The sequence below is a fragment of the Petromyzon marinus genome, chromosome 25 (genome assembly GCF_048934315.1).
Source record: "Petromyzon marinus isolate PM22_M1 ecotype Great Lakes invasive population chromosome 25, UKy_Petmar_22M1.pri1.0, whole genome shotgun sequence".
In the NCBI taxonomy this organism is placed as follows: Eukaryota; Metazoa; Chordata; class Hyperoartia; order Petromyzontiformes; family Petromyzontidae; genus Petromyzon; species Petromyzon marinus.
Window position 1 is genome coordinate 6,844,441 of NC_133691.1, and position 19,401 is coordinate 6,863,841.

Below are 19,401 nucleotides of genomic sequence, written 5' to 3' on the forward strand. Positions count from 1 at the left end.
TAAAAATTGGCAGTTTCTAAAAAGTATGCATGACTTTTAAGAGGAATATGCAGGCTTTCATTTTGACCAAGTTAAAACATTCTTGCCATTTGGCCAACGTTTGTTTTACGATTTACATTCTTAGGCACATTTCAAAATAGACTAGGTTTCCAACAAACTTCAGAGATTCTCCATACGCCTTGCATATTCAAAGAACTGTTTGCCAATCTCAATTTGTTACCGAAACTTGATCTGCCCGGCTTAAATTGTGGTCGTTTGCATCTGCCGTGACTGAACCACCTCTCCATAAAGGAAAATCAACTTAAGTTCGTGATGCACAGCACAATACTGGATTAAGCGATACAAATCTGAATTAGAATTTTTATTTCAGCAAAAAAAGAAAAAACATCTCTAGTGAAGATGCAGAAATGTACGGCTATGTGCGCAATTCATTCCTTTATTGAAACATGCAATTAGTTTAAAGCAATGTTGTGTTGCTATGGATTAATAACCAGACAAAGCAAATGTATAGATGCTGCTCCATATGGATGAAACGCACGGGAAAAATGTGTTCCTGTCGAGGGCTATATTGGCTCGCTTGCAATGCAGTTTCGTGCTGCAGGCTTGATGTAGTGGCGACATTAACCTCTGAGATTGGCATTTCCAATTTCTTAGGAGGCATACCCACAACAAAACAAACACAATGAATCCACAGGCAGACCAGCCCTGCCTACAACCTCAATTTTAAAACATCATCTTCCCCTTTCCTTGATGTGCCCAGCGATAACACTATAACTGGAGAAATGTTTTGCTTGTAAAATGTACAAAAGCATAACATCTACATAAAGGCAACTACAGAATTCTAATATATGTTTTTGCAAGACGTGTACGTGCAGTCCTTTGAAGCTGCTGTAACATTTAGGCTCACGTATGTTTGCACTATTATGGAGAATGCTTGGAAAAAGGGATTGTCATGTAATAGTAACATTTCTGCCATTCTACAGATGTATTTAGATTTGTATACTATGGGTGGAAATGTTCTGTCCGTTTCCTATAATAATTTGCTCTTACAGTATGTAAAACCTTGGCAACATTAATAAATTATGGCTGGTAATTTCGTAGTATTATTCTGAGAAACGGCAGATAACAGTGAATAAGTGTAACATTTATGCATAAGTACGCAACTGCATATATCTATTGATGCTGCCAAAATGTGCGGTTTCAAAATGAAGGAATTAACAAAGCCACTTCAAGCTGTAATCGTGAGTCCCTTTTAAAGTCACACATCTATGTTAACAAAATCCTCTTCCTAAATTCCGACACTCAGGATTGCAACTATAATCCTTTCCCTGTGCACCGATCGGAGGTAATAAGTTTCCCGTTTAGAATAGTAAAATTAGAACCTAAGCTGTCTATTTAGAACGCGACTGTGACAACACAGATCTTTCAGCAAGCAACTAAAACGCTTTCATTTTGTCTGTGTTTTTTTATATATGTGAGCTTGTACAAATTCCCAAACAATCCAAATGGGCAAAATGGCAGCAATACACAGTATATATACGAACAAATGCCTGCTAACAGAGGCTAAAGACTCCCTATTATTTTTCTTCTGGAACTGTTGTAAATATTCGCAATCCATGCATTCCCTTGATTTCATCTTTCAGTGCCTGCAAAGAGAAGCAAATACACACGTAGCTGCAATGTTAGTTTAGTGTATAAACAGTTTCAGAAACAAACAAATATGTAACACAATGCAAACGTTGTGAGATGAAAATAGAGTGGTGAAAATAACGTGATGCATCAGTACCAAGCCAAGATAGCTGGCATGTTTTCGATAAAAAAAAAAACACAACCCGTGAAATGTGTCATTCCATTTTAAAAGAGAACAGCACACGCATTCAAACCTGCGTTGCGGTTATTTCTAATTTGTGGGGTGCACTCGTGTGATGCTCGAGTTTGAATTGAAACAAATGTGAACTCTGTTGTGTTGAGAGCCATTGTAATACGTGACATGCATTTTTTCTTAATAACTTGCTGCATAAACTGTGCTCATCCGAGCTGAGACTATTGAACATTCATACTTGGCTTTAATTTTGAGCAGCTGTCTGGGCTTTAAACCAAGGATCTCCACAGAGCTGGTATTGTGACAAAGGCATAACCATCAGTGCTCTTATTCAGCCAGCCACTTCATATTATTGACCTTGCCATACCCTCTTTATCTCTGCAGATCCCACACTTTCCATGGTAGCTTCCACCGTTCTCCCCCGCCCAAACATCTGTTGCTCCCACCATTCACTATCCACACCAATGACTCCCTTCAAGTCCAAATTCAGGACCACTTTCATCTCTATACCACTCTTTTCTTCCTTTCTCTAGCAATCGCTTCCGGTAGGCCTGCACTTACCTCTTTGAACTCCTGCCTTATGATGTCAATGCACCTCTTGCATTGATGACCCTTACTACTTTGTCCATACACATGGCATTACTCGTCCACCGATGGCCATTAAATCATAGTAACGTTTTGTTTCATAAATAGCGTCATCGTTCATGCAAATTGAATCGCACGATGGCTGAGAAACCAGACAATCTAGAAGGCGGCCGGGTGGTGATTCGGCCGCCAAAAATTTTGAAAGCTCTGCCGACCTCTAAATCTGAACATGTTATTCGCCTCCCAAATGTTTATACATGTGGGAGGAAACCGGAGCACCCAGATGAAACCCATGGGGAGGGGGGGGGGGGCAACAGCCCTTCCCATATAGAAGGGACAGATGATGTTCGTCCATATTTAGCTGTACTGACTTCTCCTGGCAAGTCGGGGTATGGAAGACAGTTTTTCAACATTTGTGCGATCCACCAAACATCGCCTCCACTGTGCTGGATTAGAGACAGCGCCCGGTTTTGTCAACCTCCATTCTTTTACACGATCACGCGAAATAATTCTGCATTTTTGTATCTTTTGCACCAATTTCCTGTTGGCCTAGATTTTTCCGAACAGTTTCATTTCCTAATTTCTATCGTCTTGATACTCCTTATGTTCCTTCTCGGCTAGTTCATATCTGCTCTCGAGTAGAAACCTCATTCACCAACGTTTAATAATGTCATCTCCTGCACCATCCTCATAAATCGAATAGTCATTTTCGATCAGACTCCTATGCACCGCAATGTAATGAACACTGCATTGTATCATATGAACACTGCCCGTGCATTTGCGTGGGATACACGGCCGGGGCCAGATTCTGACATTGCTGGGGCCCTAAAGTTATTTAAAGCTTAGATTTTGTAAATCGAGGATTGGGATACGGATGACGTCATCATGCAGATGTGTGCGGTGATGGCACCGCCGAGCCAGCCAGCAAAACTTTTTTTTCTTATAGTCAGTCATGCTTTGCCCAATGCCGTTTTAACAAATGCATGTTTCTGCTAAGACACAATTCACGCAAGGTACGTTTTCCGGAACATGGGGGTGATGTTTTGGCTGTGCGCGGTTTGACGCTGCCGAGATTCTCATCTCCATCTGGACAAGTAGTTCACCGTCTGCTTGTACTGTACTGTACATTAGACGCTGCGGATGGATATCTCGTCGTGACCTTCCCTCCGCAGCGCTCTTGTGCGGTCTCACTCCATACGTCACCAGCATTCCGTGCACATCTTCCTTCTCAGTGCTCTTAGACAATGTTTAATTATGGCCCCTAAGCGCAAGTTGAGTGCAGTTTTTTTTTATAGGCTTGAGAGTGGTGAGAATGCTGCATCTGTTGGAAGGGTACTTGAATTAATCGATTGTGAGAACGATAAAGAAATCGGAGGACACGATTATTTCATTCAATGTTTTTAAATATTTTCTCATATTCTATTTAAATGTATTGTGTCTGTTTTTATTTCGACGTGATATCAAGTGGGGTCAAATCATTGAGATTTAATTAAATAAAGAGGGAGGCGATAATTCCCTAATTTTCACATTAGGCCTATTATTTGTCAAACGCAGTTTGGCCCATCATTGTATTTTCCAGGAACGTAACCCCCGCATTCGGCAAGGTTTTACTGTATTATAACTAGCATGCCATACTATGTACATGACAATAGCCTTCATATCCACTCCTTCAATCTCACTTATACACCTCCTCGCCCTTGTTGTTACAGCATCGTAATCAATGCACGCATTCAGCTGACTAACTCGAGTGTGCATAGCGGTGTGAATGGCAATGTTCTAATCATGGGCCCAGAAGCGAGGGGTGGGAATCAGGAACTCATTCCCGTGAGTAACGGCAGCCTCCCCCCCCCCCCTGCAAGCCGACGCCAAGCATGGCTGGCTGTGGGAGGGACTGGCTCACGGGGGCCCCCACCTGGTTGATCATGTGATGCTGCATCACCACGCGCTTTCCCCGAAACTCCTCCGACTCCACGTGTACTTCGTACATGGCCCCACAGCCACCTGCAAACGCACCGCGCGGCAACGCAGGCGCGACATTTAAGGGAGAGAAGAAAGCTGAAAACAGTCGGATGTTATCTTGCGGATACGTGCCTCGGCTCGATGGCCTTGGGCATCTAGCCGACGATAATGTGACAAGGTATTTAAATTCACGGTTAGGAGTGCTCTATGGATCCATACTCTTTGGTTCTATTGGGTAAAGTAACGTAGATGAAAATAAAATAACAAAAAATCACCTGATGAAGGCCGCTTGTGTTGTGGCCGAAACGTCGTGATTTTTTGCTATTTTATTTTCACCTACGTGACTTTACCCAATAGAACCAAAGAGTATGGATCCTAGCAGTCACGAAAGCTTTAAATCTAGAATTACTCTATGGATGTCACCACAGTGATGTGTTTAAACGCATTGGGGTGATGTAAAAGTGATGTCACTAGTACACTCATCTTCATCATCAGCCATGACAAGTTCATTGCTGGATGAAGGCCTCCCCCAAGTCTTCACCATCTCTCACAGTCCTGGGATGTACCAATCTATCTAACACCTGCAAATAAGTTGGGTTTTATACCTCCGTGGTGGATGTACTTTAGAGAGTTCTCTAATTTATTTGAGATCACCGGCCATCATCCCTTCTGCTTAGAGCTGGTTAGCTTCGATGGGCCTTTAAAAGCTTAAATATAAAGTACGAGTATGTGTCCTGCCCACTTACTCTTTTTAAGTCCATGTTACATCTCTAACCTGCATGGTCTCCAATTCACGTTCCTCTTTCTGTCTCAATGTCATTCCAAACATGCATCTCTCCACGCTTCTTTGTGCACAACTGCAAGGTACTGTTAAGGTACTTTGAGTTTAATATCCTCTAAATAAAATTTATAATCTAAATTTGAAGTTTTCGTGACTGCAGGGATCCATACTTTTTGGTTCTTTCGGTAAAGTCACGTAGGTGACGTAATCATAAAACAATATCCATGATCAGTTTTAGGATACAATAGTTTCCCCAAAGAATACAATAATTAACTGATTTTAATTTGAATAATTCCCCAGACACCATTGCAAAGGGTTTGATCCATACCATGGGATTGTGAAAGACAACGTATTTAAATAAAGTCCAATTTTATTCATAGATCCAAATTGTTTGAAATTTTGCCCATTACTACCGCACCCTGCCTTCTCTACTTTGATAAAGTTTTACACAATTAGCATTGTAATAACAAAATCCCACCCATCCTCTACGTGTATTTAAAACTTAAACTATAAACCATCGTCTTCCTGAACGACAATAAAATAAAAACATCGAGACAATGCCTTTTCTAGGAGACAAAAATAGTCTTCTTTGTACTTTAAAATGCACATGTTTGTTACTTTATATACGCACAGATAACACGTATTCACTCCAAACTGGAAAATCCTTTATAAATCTTAATATTGGTTGCAAAAACCCATGCGTTGTCGTACGAACTGTTAAGAAATATGGGCTTGGGCAGGACACGTCGCTGGATAGGACAATGCCCATTCATTAAAACGAACGATGCAAGTGACAGCCAAACAACGGAACACACCCGGTAATACGTCCATGCGGAAATAAACTCAGCTCGTGCAAAGGCACTTCATGGATTTTTACATTGCAAGACCATGAGAGATGCTGAAGGCATGGGGAGGCTCTCATTCAGCAGTGGATAAGATAATGGCTTATGATGTCCATGAATACTGACAGAAATATGAAGAAAAAAACATATACAAAATGCATTACTGTTGCTTTAGCAATTACAGTATATGCCAAGTATAAATAATACATTTTATTTACGGAACTACTGCTGCTAGACATAATTTATATTTAAGCTGCTTGACAAGTTAATTGAATTCACATGAAGTGAAAGCTAATGGACAAATGAAAACTAAACAAGCCAAGAATTTGTACAACACGACAAGATGTAACAAGACATTTATGGAATATTAAGGAAATTTTCAAGGCAATTAACTTTTCCACTACATACAGACATAGCAGCTTAAATTATATTAAACTTCAAACAAAAAAACATACTCCTGCTGATGCAGCAGAGGAATGCTGTAGACTTAAGCAGACTATTAAAGAACCATGTAATTTTGTGTGTGCTGTAAATTCCAGACGTGAATGGTGGATGCAGTATGTGTGGCCCTAAAATAGTGGAATAATCTGTAGTTAATGGGGCATGCCGGGAAAGCACGCACAACAGCAATTACGTAAACAAGTTACGGATCCTGCATTTCTCTAACCACCAAGCATTGTAGGAATACCGATAGCAAGTGATTTAGAGGTCTAAATCAAATAATTATACTTTACAGCCATTTTGGCAACCCACTGCTGGATGAGAGCCTTTTCCACAGTGCTTCTGTCAAGGGGGTTGTTTGATCATACTTCTCAATGCTGATCAACGAGGGGGGGGGAGACCAGGATTAGTTAAGTTATCAATAGCCACTGACATTAGCCATGACCGGGACTTTAACTCCAGTGGCTGGGTGCATCGTGAAAGTCAGCTAACCTTATTCACCCCCGATCCCCCCCTGCACATAATAATACAGACAGACAAACATACATTAACGCACGTATGGATGCCGCCGTGATGTAACGGTTCACACACTGAACTTTCAATCTCCCGGTGTGGCAGTTGAAACAATGGTGTACGTTTCGTAAATATTCCCCGCCTCTGCCCACCCAGTTTCAAAGGGCTACACCACAGTCGAGTCGACCAGCAAGTCACGTGTGGTTGGGTAAAGTTTGACTACTACCACCTCTTCTAAGATGCCTGGCCAGTGCAGAATAACAGGCCAAATAACCCTAGCAGGGTTTCCTGCAGCGGAGGCTCTTCTTGTCACCAGTGACATGAACACGAATTTGCAGAGCTGCACCTTTATCTTTTTTTTTTTACCTTTACCTATGAACACACATCGACACCAATGCGTCAAATGCACGGCCCGCAGGGAGGCCGAATTGATGGGCAGTCAACGGCAGCGGCAGCGGCAGCCTCACCAGAGACGTCGACCACGCGGACCTGCTTGGCGTTGGGGAACTTCTCCTGGAGGACGCTGGAAATGCGCGCCTCGCCCTCGGAGCCAGCCGAGCTCGCTCGCCGCAGCAGCCCGGCACGCGCGCGCTCCTGGAGTAAGCTCAGCGTGGGCAGCACATGCAGCACGAGCATTCGGAGACACGAAGCGACCAGTCAGCCCGTGTGACCCTTACTGTAAACTAAACTATTAATTACGTTAGATTTTACCAGATAAGGGCCACCGAGCTATATATAGCTCTCTTTTTCGAATTGACCAGGCCACAAGTAATAGCCCAATGAAGTGGCTTCATATTGTGGGAATTTATCGCAACCAAATACTCTCAACTCATATTTTTAAATGTGGAAGGAAAAAACGGAGGACACGGAGAAAACCCCATGTGACCACAGGGAGAACATGAAAACCCCAAATATACTTTTTGGTTCTTTCGGTAAAGTCACATAGGTAGAAAAATTAAACAAAATAAAAAATAACATATCACAACGTTTCGATCGCAACACAAGCGGTCGTCCGTTGAGGACGACCGCTTGTGTTGAGGACGACCGCTTGTGTTGAGGACGACCGCTTGTGTTGAGGACGACCGCTTGTGTTGCGATCGAAACGTCGTGATATATTATTTTCATTTTGTTTTATTTTTCTACCTACGTGACTTTACCGAAAGAACCAAAGAGTATGGATTCCTGCAGTCACGAAAGCTTCAAATCAAGATCCAAATATACAGGCATCAGGGTCGAGATCGACCTGATGACCTCCTGTATGCCAGGCGAAGTAGTTAACATCACGCAACCGCGGCACCCAACCGGGCGACAGCCCCTCGAGACCTGAGGTGCAGGTACATTTGAAATGCATGGTACAAACGAACAAAAAATATTAGTGTAGAAAATAACCGTGGCAAATGGAAAGTGTAATCAAAATAATAAATTATTTCACATGTAATGATTCACTGACCACAGCGACTTGATGAATTGTCATAATTTAGGGCCACAATTTTATTTAGTAGTTAGTTATACAATTGTAATTTAAAACCTGTCTGGCCATTGAATTAATTTAGTGAAGTTAAGTAGCTCAACTTTAGCGGAGCCCAGCACTAAACAGTTCAGCTGCTTTGCTTGACGAAATTGCTGTAATTGTAACAGACTCCAGGTCTGCTCCATGGAAAATAAAATATATTTTTGACCATCGGCCTACAAGGCGCTTTTGGAACAATTTTTATTAGGCTTAATGAAACAATGTTGTTTAAACAAACTAATTCTGTACAGGTTTTGAACAACACGGTCTCATCAGCAGTCAGGACAGTTAAACTGCGGAGACAAAGATATTTTAGTTCTCTAGTCCAGCCCTTTGAGAATGAAAGGCGATTGCTTTACTATACTTCACCACTCTGGTCAGCGTGTTTTGGTGAAAGGGGGTGGGGGCAAACCAGTAACCGGTTTTCTCATTCGGTTACTGGTTATGAAAAAAAACTATAGTGCTTAACAGCACCTCTTGCCCTCACAATATATTTGGTGATGTTGCTCTGGCAGTGAAGCATAAACACTGCTGCCCCTCCCCCCACCCCCCAGTTAATCTCAGACCCTAGGTTTAAATGGCCCTTCATTAACCAACAAATTAATGGAAATTTAGCAAAGTGAAATATTAATGAGGCAAATCAAGCAATGAAATGTTCTTGCCCGTTGTCTCTGGTGCACAGACTACAAATGTGATGTAGCCAAGTTCAGGTTTTGTTCAGAGGAATCCAGTTCAGCTCCCCATGTCAGCCAATGCTTTCCATCTACAGTATGTGTAAATTGTGAAGTCCACTTTGTACGTATGTTGAACTTCTTTCGCGCCGTACGTAGCCGTATGTAGCCAACCGTGCCAATCGGAGGTGCGGGGACAACCGACTAAACACAAAAAGAAGTTGTAAAGAAATTAGTTTTCAATCTAGATTTAAAAGTGTATAAGTTCCAGTGGCTTCCTAATATAGGAAGAGCGTTCCAGACGGCCGCAGAAACGCGCATCTGAAGGCGCGCGATGCAAGTGACCACCTTTGTTCGATCGCTAGCTAAAAAAGCCGCTGCTGCTAGGATGCCCGGAGTTCACGTTATGATTTATCCATGATCTATCCACTGTTGAATGATGGCTGCAAACTGTCGCCACCTCTCACAGCACCTGTGATGTAACACGGGCAACGCGAAGTTGCCTCGAAAAGCAGTTACTAGCCAAGGAGACCTTATCGGTTAAAACTGCCCCAATGGATCTCGCTGCTGCTCTTGTGAAATCGTTTTTTTCTTTCCTTCCAGCTTGAGCAACTAAAACATGCCCTCAAACGTCTCTCAAACCGGCCGCTGCGACAGGAGGCTTGAGGGTGATCTGCGTTAGCCGGGCGACGCCTTGAAAGTGAAGAGCTCTGCAGGGATTGTGGAGCAAGAGAAAGTTCACGCGACATGCACAAATCCAACTCAAAAGTGCCGCACGGCGTGACCGCGAACATCGGGCAATGTTCATCTCTTGGCGGCATTGAGGCAGCGGTGGAAATTCCACATTCCTATGCCTGGGTGCGGTCTGCTAAGGACGACCCGCGACTGAGTTTCCACAGTGCGCTACTTATTTGATCGGCCCCTTAAGGATAACGGGTTAACAAGGGATTGCACCGTGCAATGAAAATGGCTTTCAATTTGTAAACATTCAAAACGGAAAGTGTATCCACGCCGAAACAAACGTCGGGCAGTGCTCAATGTCCACGTGCTTTTTAGCCAGTGGTGGACATTCCACCATCCCATGACGGGGACCAACCCAACTTCTATCGTTGCACAATTTACCCACTGGCCAGAAACGGTACGAATCATCAGCCACGATCAATCCACTGCTGGATGGAGGCCTCTCCTGCGACGTGGCGATCCACAGGCCACCTGCACACGCGCTGATCCGACTCTCACGGCCTCCACCTGCACTGGGGCACGTCCTCTGCGGGCGAAATCCGATGAGCCATGAAGCTCTTTTTTTCACAGCCGCCCACCTCCGTATATACGCCCGACGTCCACTGAACACGCGTACACCCTTTGATCCGCGCACAGACACTCGCACGAATAGTTCTCAAGAGCGAGTGCGACGTCAAAACTCAAGGAGGGTACTTTGAACCGGCACGTCGCTTATGCAACAGGACGTTCACACCGAACCGTTGACCCTCACTCACCAGCTGCGCGGAGATCAGACGCCGAAAGGCGAACATCCTCGAGATATCCAACGCAACGTACACCCAGAGTTTACGGTAACTTAGACCAATAATAACAATAACAGGGGGTGAATTTAAAAGTAAGTTACGATGACCGGGACATGTTGTGACATTGACAAGCGTGGCCCGGCGTGAGCTGCGGCGGCACGGTGATGACGTCACTCAGCAGGCGAACGGGGGAGGGGAGTGACGGCTGTAAGGCCGCGACGTCATTTATAAGCTTCGCAGTGCGTTGACGTCATTTCTCGGGGCCCGCATGGCGCGACCACGACGCTGTGTTTTGCCGTTCGCGCAGGGTTGCGTCATCGCGGGAAACACGCGCGGGGGAAACGTCATCGTTGCCAAAGAGTCCGGGTGGAGGTCGCAACGAGTGTAATGGAGGATGACGTCATCCCACCAAAGTTGTAGATGACGTCATTGAACAAATCTTGATTTAAAGCTTTCGTGACTGCAGTAATTCATATTCTTAGCTCTTTCGGTAAAGTCACGTATTGATTCCCTTCAACGTGACTTTACCGAAAGAGCTAAGAATAGTCATTGAACAACTTTTGTTTAAAGGTGTCGTGGCATTGTACGATGACGTAATACCAAGGTGCGTCGTTTCAACAATTGAAGGCTCTGAATCTTCCTTTTCATGCTCTACGTGGGATTCTCTGCTGGCCAATTTTACAATAAAATGTATTGTACATTTTTTTTTAATTACTACTCTCGTTTCCCCAGGAAAGCCACACTACTGATTCTCGTTGCTCTTATGAAATAAATGAAACTATGAGGGTCCCGTCATTTTCGTTTGTTTAGCGATGATTGCTATGTATAATCCCAATGGAGTACTTTGCGGGGTAACTTTTCAAAATTTCCAAGTTTGGACCGCGACGCCGCAGCACAATGGCCAACTCCTGCGAAGGACGCCGCGGGATATTTAACTTCCACTGCGAGTGAAGCAGACGGACGAGTGGCATTCCAATTGAGGTTAAGCCACCCGCACTATTATTCAGGGCGGCCGCTGGCTTTCGAACTGTGAACCTCTGCGACAACAAGCGGCGGCGACCGCCGCTACCGCGTAGGGCCACGTGGAGTTTCAACGCGAGGGGGATGGTGATGGCATTGCGAGTAAAAGTTGCCGCCTGTCCGGATTTGACCCGGACCAGTACAGAAATTGGCAGATTTGTTCTTTGGAATGGTGGCAACCCTAATTTGGAGGCATTCATCCAGTGATTGATAGATCATGGCTGATGATGATATTAATCCGGTAACTCAAGATGCTGTGGAAATTACAATACTGGTCTGGATTGGGGGCATCATCATCCATGATATCCACTGCCAGATTCAGTCGTACAGTCAAAGCAGTGTCAGCTCCAATGGCCGACGGCCAGCGCCTTTTGCTCATCACTCTTGGAAACCCTTTGAGTCAATGGTGGAAATCCCATATTCCCATTGAAGGGGGCAATCATTGCACAAGAAGACCAGTTGATATTTGTTCATGATCGCCATACTTTGTTGAGGCTAATTTGGAAGTACTCTGGCCCTCAATACACATGTGCATGCTATTTATTTCCAGCAGAGGGCTCTGTCATCCCATTGCCAATTCACCTGCAGCGACAAGCTACGATATTCGTGTAAAAAGTAGGTTCACGCGTTAATGAAATGTATAACGCGAACAATATTTCACGGGCAAAAAATTAATCGTAACTCTGAGGCAATGGAGGAGCCAAGCTTGTGGTCACTCGAAAGCCGGTCGAAAGAGCTGGTCGGCACTTTAAGTGCCTCTTAAAAGTCTGCGTGGAGTGAACACCGCTTCTACTGCGAATGTGTAGCAGCGGGACGTCGTTCCAGACGGCGAGGGCCGCCACGGATAAAAGCTGTCCGGTATCGACGGTTCTGTTCTTCGGTATAGAGATGAGGTTATAGAGATTAAGTCAGTGTTATCCTGTTCGGAATGCATCAGGAAAGCTTCGTTTGTGAACGAGTCAAATCCTGGAGAGCCACTTGAAGTGGTGGCAGTAGCATAATACAATTTCTTGGCCTTTTCAGGAAATACGTAGCAGCTGTGACAATTGATCTCAATGTTTTGATGTAACAAAAAAACTTTACCGTATTTTTTCGTTCCAGAAAACGAGCAAAACGAGTAAAACTTCGTGGAAATCTTGCAGCTGTCATCTGATGGAGAGACTGACCCCCCCCCCCCCCTGCCATGGGAATGTGGAATCTCCACCACTGACTTGGGGCCTCGTCTGGAGATTAGCACGGTCCCATTGCTTGTTTGTTGAATGATGTGTGTTTGTGAGAATACTTAGAAGCCAGGGCTTTATTTAAGCTGAGTTTGTCCAGAATGGTAACTCGGAAAATATTTCTAGACCCCACATCCAGTAATAACTCTCACCATGGCTGTGGCTACTGGTCACAAGCCTACTCCAGTCCACAGTAATCCTAAAAATATTCAGTGAGACGTATCCTCACTTAAAATACAAATGGTGGGATAATGTAAGAGCAGGGAGGAGATCAGCTGACTTTGCAACAGATGTGGGATCTACCAGAAGGTGTCCTGGCATAAACGGCATTGGCTGTAATAATACATTTTTATTGAGCTCTGTAAATATTAATCTACACTACATGCACTACTATCTTCGTCGCATGGTTTAAAAGTGCACCTAGCCTGGCACAAAAGATGTCGTTATTTCACTACTGCTTAGTGGTGAATGGCGATGGTTGTTAACACGACCTCTATAGGTGATTTCTAATAGAACATTCCCCAACAGTATGTTAGATTATATGGAAAATATTTGCATTTGTGTTTTATCTTTATAAGGTAACACAGTGAAAATATTGTATGTTTTTTGTGAAGCCGGAGGAAGCAATTGTAGAGCTTTTTTTTGCTCAAGGAAACTTGGCACAAAAACAATAGGCGATTAATGTGCATCCCTTCAAGATGTGATTTGAATCACATTACAGACCATATTGATAAACTTTAATTACTGTAATGTTTTTTTATTTAACCTGGTTGGCAGTCCATTGCAATGCACTATCTCTTTCAAAGGAGGACCCTGGTGCTTACGTTACATAGGCATTTTTTTAAAACCTTGTTATGGGTGATTGTCAAATTATGGTTTTGCCTATCACACCCATACACACACAATAACCTATTCTTGTGAATTATTTCACATGGTCTTAGATGTCATTTTAACAGAACACAGTGCTTTGGAAATTCCCCGTAAAATATATTATCAGGCAAATGAGGAAATTGAAACCGGTGGCTCATTGCTTACTGGTTCATTGGCAAAAACACTGACCGTCAAGTCACCCAGTACTAAAAAGATGTCTGCTTTGTTCTACTTTGAAGACCTAAAATACAGAAATGGAATGACTGCGTATGGATAAATTCTGTGTACTATGGTAATGTACCACATCACATCAATCATTTTACCCTCTCCCCACCACCACCGTATACCATAGCCATGACTATATAAAGAGTTTGTTTTACATATGCACGTTGCTCGCACCTGCAATTTTGCACACACATTTAGACCAATGCTGCAGCTGTACATGAAAAAAATCCAAACAATTGCCCCTTGTTGAAATCATTTCATCTGGAATTGCGGCACCTTGTTATCATTGTTATTTTAGCAAAGGAATTTGAATGTTTTGTCTTGGCTACCAGTAGTGGCAGGAATGGCTTGTTGTAGGAATGCTCAGTGCTGTATAGCAATCATGACATCTTCCTTTCAGTGGATGGAAATGCAGTGCAATGTGCTGGACCCACAGTCACGAGGGACTAGGTTTGATTCCTGGCCAAGCTCTTGAGAAACATCCATGATTACCTGTGTCGTCCCTGCAGATACCTTGAGGATGTGACTTGTGCGGAAACGTTGTAGAGGACCCTGATTCAACGTCCCATTTGCTGATAAACATTGCATTAGATTCAGTGAACGGATGGATTTAAATACATTTTCAGAAATACTGGACTTTAATATATATTCAATGAAAAATGGGACTTTTAAAATAGCACCAACATACCACTTGTGTATAATTTATATTTGTAATGTCTGGGTGGCCTGTTGCACTGTGGCATTTTTGTCTCTTATGTGTTTCATCTTGTTCGGGTGCCTTAGTTTGCTTCTATGAGCCTCAGGCATTACACTAAATCCTAGTAATTCCATGAATCTAGTATGGAGTCTCAACTATAATTTGTGATTTTACAACTTCTCGTGAATATGTGCACTCAGTAGCTGTCATGTGTGTGTTTATAGTTGTAACACATGTTCGGCATGATGTCGAACGTGTTGTTCTCCCCAGAACTTGGAGTGAAACGTCAGGCATCACGCTGAACAACACGTAGTACAATCTGAATACACATCAAGAGAGCCGTACAGCACAACCATGAAAACCTACACGGCTTTGCCCTGTATGTTCAATATCATAATTAAACGTTTAATCATACACAATTGGCAACCCAAGTCTGAGCGAGCAACTTAGAAAACGTTTAGATATATACGTTTTATGTTGTTAGCTAAATTATTTCGTTAAATCAACCGGATAAAGTTTGTTTTGTATGTACTGTGTATAGCGCGGCCATCTAATATTGTACTGGGACATGTAATAATGAATCTTACAATAGGTTAAGTGGATCAGTCCACAAACTTTTAACAACAGTATACTTCTTTCAGACTTTGCTGTAAAAGTCCTGTAAAACTGCCCAACATGCTTGCGCGGTTTCTGTGGGGTTTTCTTCAAGTCCAATGCAATAAACCTTTACAGCCGGTGCAGTAAATGTGTTATAAGTCCCCTTGTAAGGATTGTATGAGCATTCAAATGGCGCGCGTTTCAAAATGTTACGTACTCTCTTCAGTTGGGTCTAGGGCTTATGAAGGCAGGATTCATTTGTTGCCAAAGTTGGTGTTTCCCTTTGGTATCAAGACAGCTGGCAGACAGACAAACTTGCATACCACAATACGACTACATGTGAAATTACCTTAATTGCTTTAGTCCTTTAGGGCGTCTCTCTTTTTCCTCCCCTTTCGTTCTCTCACTAAAAAAAAGCGGCGGTGTTCCGTGCCAACAAAACTCGCTAAACGCACACACGAATGCTGTTTGGGAAATCACTTAAGCGTTCAACAAAATTACGTACTCATTGAGGAAATAATTGTTCAACGCACTCTGCGCGGTGCAAACGTGCCGACGAAGTTAAGCACAAGCACTGCAGAACATATATATATTTTTACGAGTAATCACGTTGCATTTCGATTTAAAGCTTTCGTGACTGCAGGGATTCATATTCTTGGTTCTTTCGGGAAAGTCACCACGTAGAAGGGAAACAATAAAAGAATAAAAACAAAACATAATAAAATAAAATTCTCACGACGTTTCGGCCACAACGCAAGCAGCCGTCCTCAGGTGAAATAGAACAGAGCTATCGGGAAGACAGCGTCCTCGTTAGGACGCTGTCTTTCCTAATGAGGACGCTGTCTATCCAACAGCTCTGTTCTATTTCCCTTCTACGTGACTGTACCGAAAGAACCAAGAATGTAATCACGTTGCATTTTCATAAAATAGCAAACGGCGTTGAAACACAAGGGCCACGTTCACAACCAGATACAAATGACGCAAGTGGAAGAATGTCAGCATGAAGAATGGGGTTTCAGTCAGGCGTGCAGGCAACATGACAAGCAAGTCGCCATACAGACGGGCAGGCGAGTAGATGGATAGGTGGGCAGATGGGCAGGTGCGTGCAGTCGTAACGTAGGTAGGTAGATTTGTGCGCACAATACATATGGCAATAATGTATTGGCCTAGCTTGTGTGTGCGTGTATATACATGTGTGTGCGTTGCGCACACTGCATTGTCTATTATAACTACGACACCGGGTGCAGCGTAAGCACCATGTGTGATGCTTTTCGTTACATTGGACCTGATGGGAAATCATTCATTATTTTGTTGTTACTGCTAAAGTGCCCACATCACCGTGGATAGGTTCAGCTCATTATATCATTATTTACTCGGCCCAAAGACACTGACAGACACGCAGACGCACTGTAATGTGATATGTGCTCTTTGAAGGCATTTCCCTATATCCTCCCCCAAAGCCTTCTATAAGCTCACCGCGTGTAAATGTGACCATTGTTTCATGTAGGTGACCTTGATCAGCAGTGGAATCGCAGCTGGATACGTAGGGAGTCACTATACGAGGCCTCACCTTATCTCTTACGGAGCTTACCGACTTATATATAAAAACAAAAGAGAACTGCTGTTTGGTTAGCTAGATGTGAGCTTAAAGAGTGGGTGCACTTTCCACTTAGCCAGTTTGCACAGGGGCAACAGGTTTGAGTCCTGCAGCCTCCCGGTAAATCGTGCAGGCAATTACCAAAGCGTGCATTGTCTGTAAAATCGGACGTTAAGGATCCCTTGACATTGTTGGGAAAAGGTAATTTTACTTTTGTATTTCTCTCTCTCTCTCACAAATTCCCTCAGGCACAGTACTGCCGTGTGATGTAGTGAACAATCGTCGTCGCTGAACTAGTTGTCGATGCTTCACCAGTGGCGTCGTAACTTACATTATCAGCTCAGAGCGTGTGGCAGTCGGTCACGTGCATGGGCCCCCAATATTTGATTTTGTACTCGCACTATTATTTAATCGCGGCTCCTCTTGCCTAAATCACGTAAGTTTGTCTGCTCTTCCACTATTGTTAAAAAAAAACAATCTCATGGTGGTTGTCAAGGAGGGCCCCAGCTAGTAGCTTTGACCAACGTGGGGGTAGGCTAAGGGCACCCCCTGGATCGCACAAGTTACGCTGCCGGGTCTCACCTTCTGAACACGGTACATTAACAAAAAAAATATCGCAACGGGCACTACTCCTCCCCAATCGATGCTATGCAGCATGTCGATCTTGAGCTTAACCTGAAATAATTAATGGTAAGCAAATGTTCGTTGTAGAAGGTATCCGTTTTTGTACGTTTTTAGGCAAAGCCGCATTAACATGAGACAACAGAGCAGAGCAGTTTGATAGAAAGAAGAAAAAAATATATATACACAGTGAAAAAGCGTTTTGACATCACGGGACAATTAGTTGTTTTTCACAGCATGAGCCTCACTGTATCTCAAAGACAAAACACTTACGTCGGCATGCCTGTACATTTCATTCATCACGCACCTCACACATTTGACAGCCGCCGTGCCTGTGGCCTAAGAGAGACAGCAGTGAGACCACGTGCAGGCATGACCGCTGCAGTCCTGTATCTAAGCAGGACAGAACATATTCGAGCGCCCCGACAAAGCACGCGGTTCATTTAAAGGTAGATTGATTTACAACTCGCAGCTGTAATGGCTTGCCTGCTGCATGCAATTGCCAGCACTTATTTTGACTGCAAACCTTCAATTTGGGGAGCCCTCAAAGTGAAAGTATTTTTTTTGTCTCAAGTACTTTCCGCCTCGCCTCGTAACATCACTCTGGCAAGTCTGCAATGGTTGTTCATTTTTAGGGACTTTTCTTCCTCGCCACGGGGATGTGTAATTTCCACCACTGGTTCTGTGCTGCCGTTCAGAGATGAAGATCAACTTACACTCGTTTGAGTATTCGAGTTAGGATATATGTTTTACCTTTTATATATAGCAGGGGGAAATACATGACTGATCTGTACTGTGCATAGTCAAACGTGTTTCACTGATCAAAACGAGCAGTGCCACTTACTTTATAAATTCCAGATGGATGAGATGCTGAATTCAACCCATAACCGATCGTAGCATGAACTCAAAACCCTTTTTACTTTGATTGCGAGTCAAGCTCGAATACAATGGCCTGTTACAGCTCTCCCTTTACACCACCACTCTCCTTCGCTGACAACTACCACAGTATACAGCCACTAAATTGTTTATTATCTGTCATTGTCTGAGCTGGAAAGCGAGAGAGAGAGAGAGAGAGCCAGTCTGTCTGGTTGTTTGAGTGGTGGAGCACAAGGGGATGTCATGTCCTGTGTGCGCTCGCTTGATGTGAACGTGATGCCACTGCAAGGTAGGATTGACAGATATCCAGGTTTTCGCAGGATCGTTTTCTGTTTGAGGTACCTGTCCTCGAAAATCTGAAAGTCTTCCCTGGACATTAAAGGCCCATTTTTGTAATTTGCCTAATACTAATACACCCTTCAAGACAATTGCGTTTGCATGTGGTCCTCCCCTCTACATGTATTATATGATATCCATATTCCCGTGATTTAATGTTGTACCACAAGAGCTGGCAGGGAATCATACTGCGAAGGGTGGTCATAAAGTTTTAGAAGGGGACCTTGAACAGGCGTAAAGACTCAAACACTCCTCTGCCTCCTGTTCAACACTGTTATTTTTTCTCCTAAGGCCATTTCTGAGAAATAGCAGCATTGGTGACACAAAACTAACTTTTAAGTAGTTGCAAAGGCACTGGCCCACAGAGGAGCTGTTTGTTAAAGCTTCTGGCAGAATTTCAGAGGTTAGAATGAGCCCAGCACTGACAGATGTGGATAAATTAATTCTATTTGTGATCTTTGTCAAAGGATCTCTGCGCAGCACCGCATGTGGAGCTCAAAGCCGGCTTGAGTGCATGAACAAATGGGGCCCAATGACCTTGTTACGGTCGAGAGTGATGATGGTACAGCGGCGCAGTTGGCACTTTGGTGGGGGCTTATATAGGAATGGAGTGTACCCAAAGAAAAAAAGTCCTGCTGAAATGGATCGTGGCAATGAATGAATGTACTAATGAGTGCACGAAAAGTTTTACAAAC

General features: G+C 43.5%; 1 protein-coding gene across 1 annotated transcript; it reads right to left on the reverse strand.

The window, feature by feature from the left end:
• Positions 1–1,356: 1,356 nt before the first annotated feature.
• BOLA3 (bolA family member 3) lies at positions 1,357–10,775 on the reverse strand. Its single transcript, XM_032960550.2, has 4 exons — positions 10,621–10,775; positions 7,411–7,537; positions 4,320–4,408; positions 1,357–1,646 (listed from the first exon to the last, which is right to left on the reverse strand). Exons 1-4 carry the CDS (start codon positions 10,654–10,656, stop codon positions 1,578–1,580), a joined length of 321 nt encoding a protein of 106 aa, XP_032816441.1. The 5' UTR covers positions 10,657–10,775; the 3' UTR covers positions 1,357–1,577.
• Positions 10,776–19,401: the final 8,626 nt, after the last annotated feature.

Bases quoted from the DNA above. Each gene is read 5' to 3' on its own strand.
- BOLA3 (XM_032960550.2), bottom strand. From the start codon at position 10,656: ATGTTCGCCTTTCGGCGTCTGATCTCCGCGCAGCTG. The intron at 7,538-10,620 runs GTGAGTGAGGGT...AGCTTACTCCAG, and splicing joins GTCTGATCTCCGCGCAGCTG to GAGCGCGCGCGTGCCGGGCT. The intron at 1,647-4,319 runs GTGGGGGCCCCC...TTCTCTTTGCAG, and splicing joins AGCATCACATGATCAACCAG to GCACTGAAAGATGAAATCAA.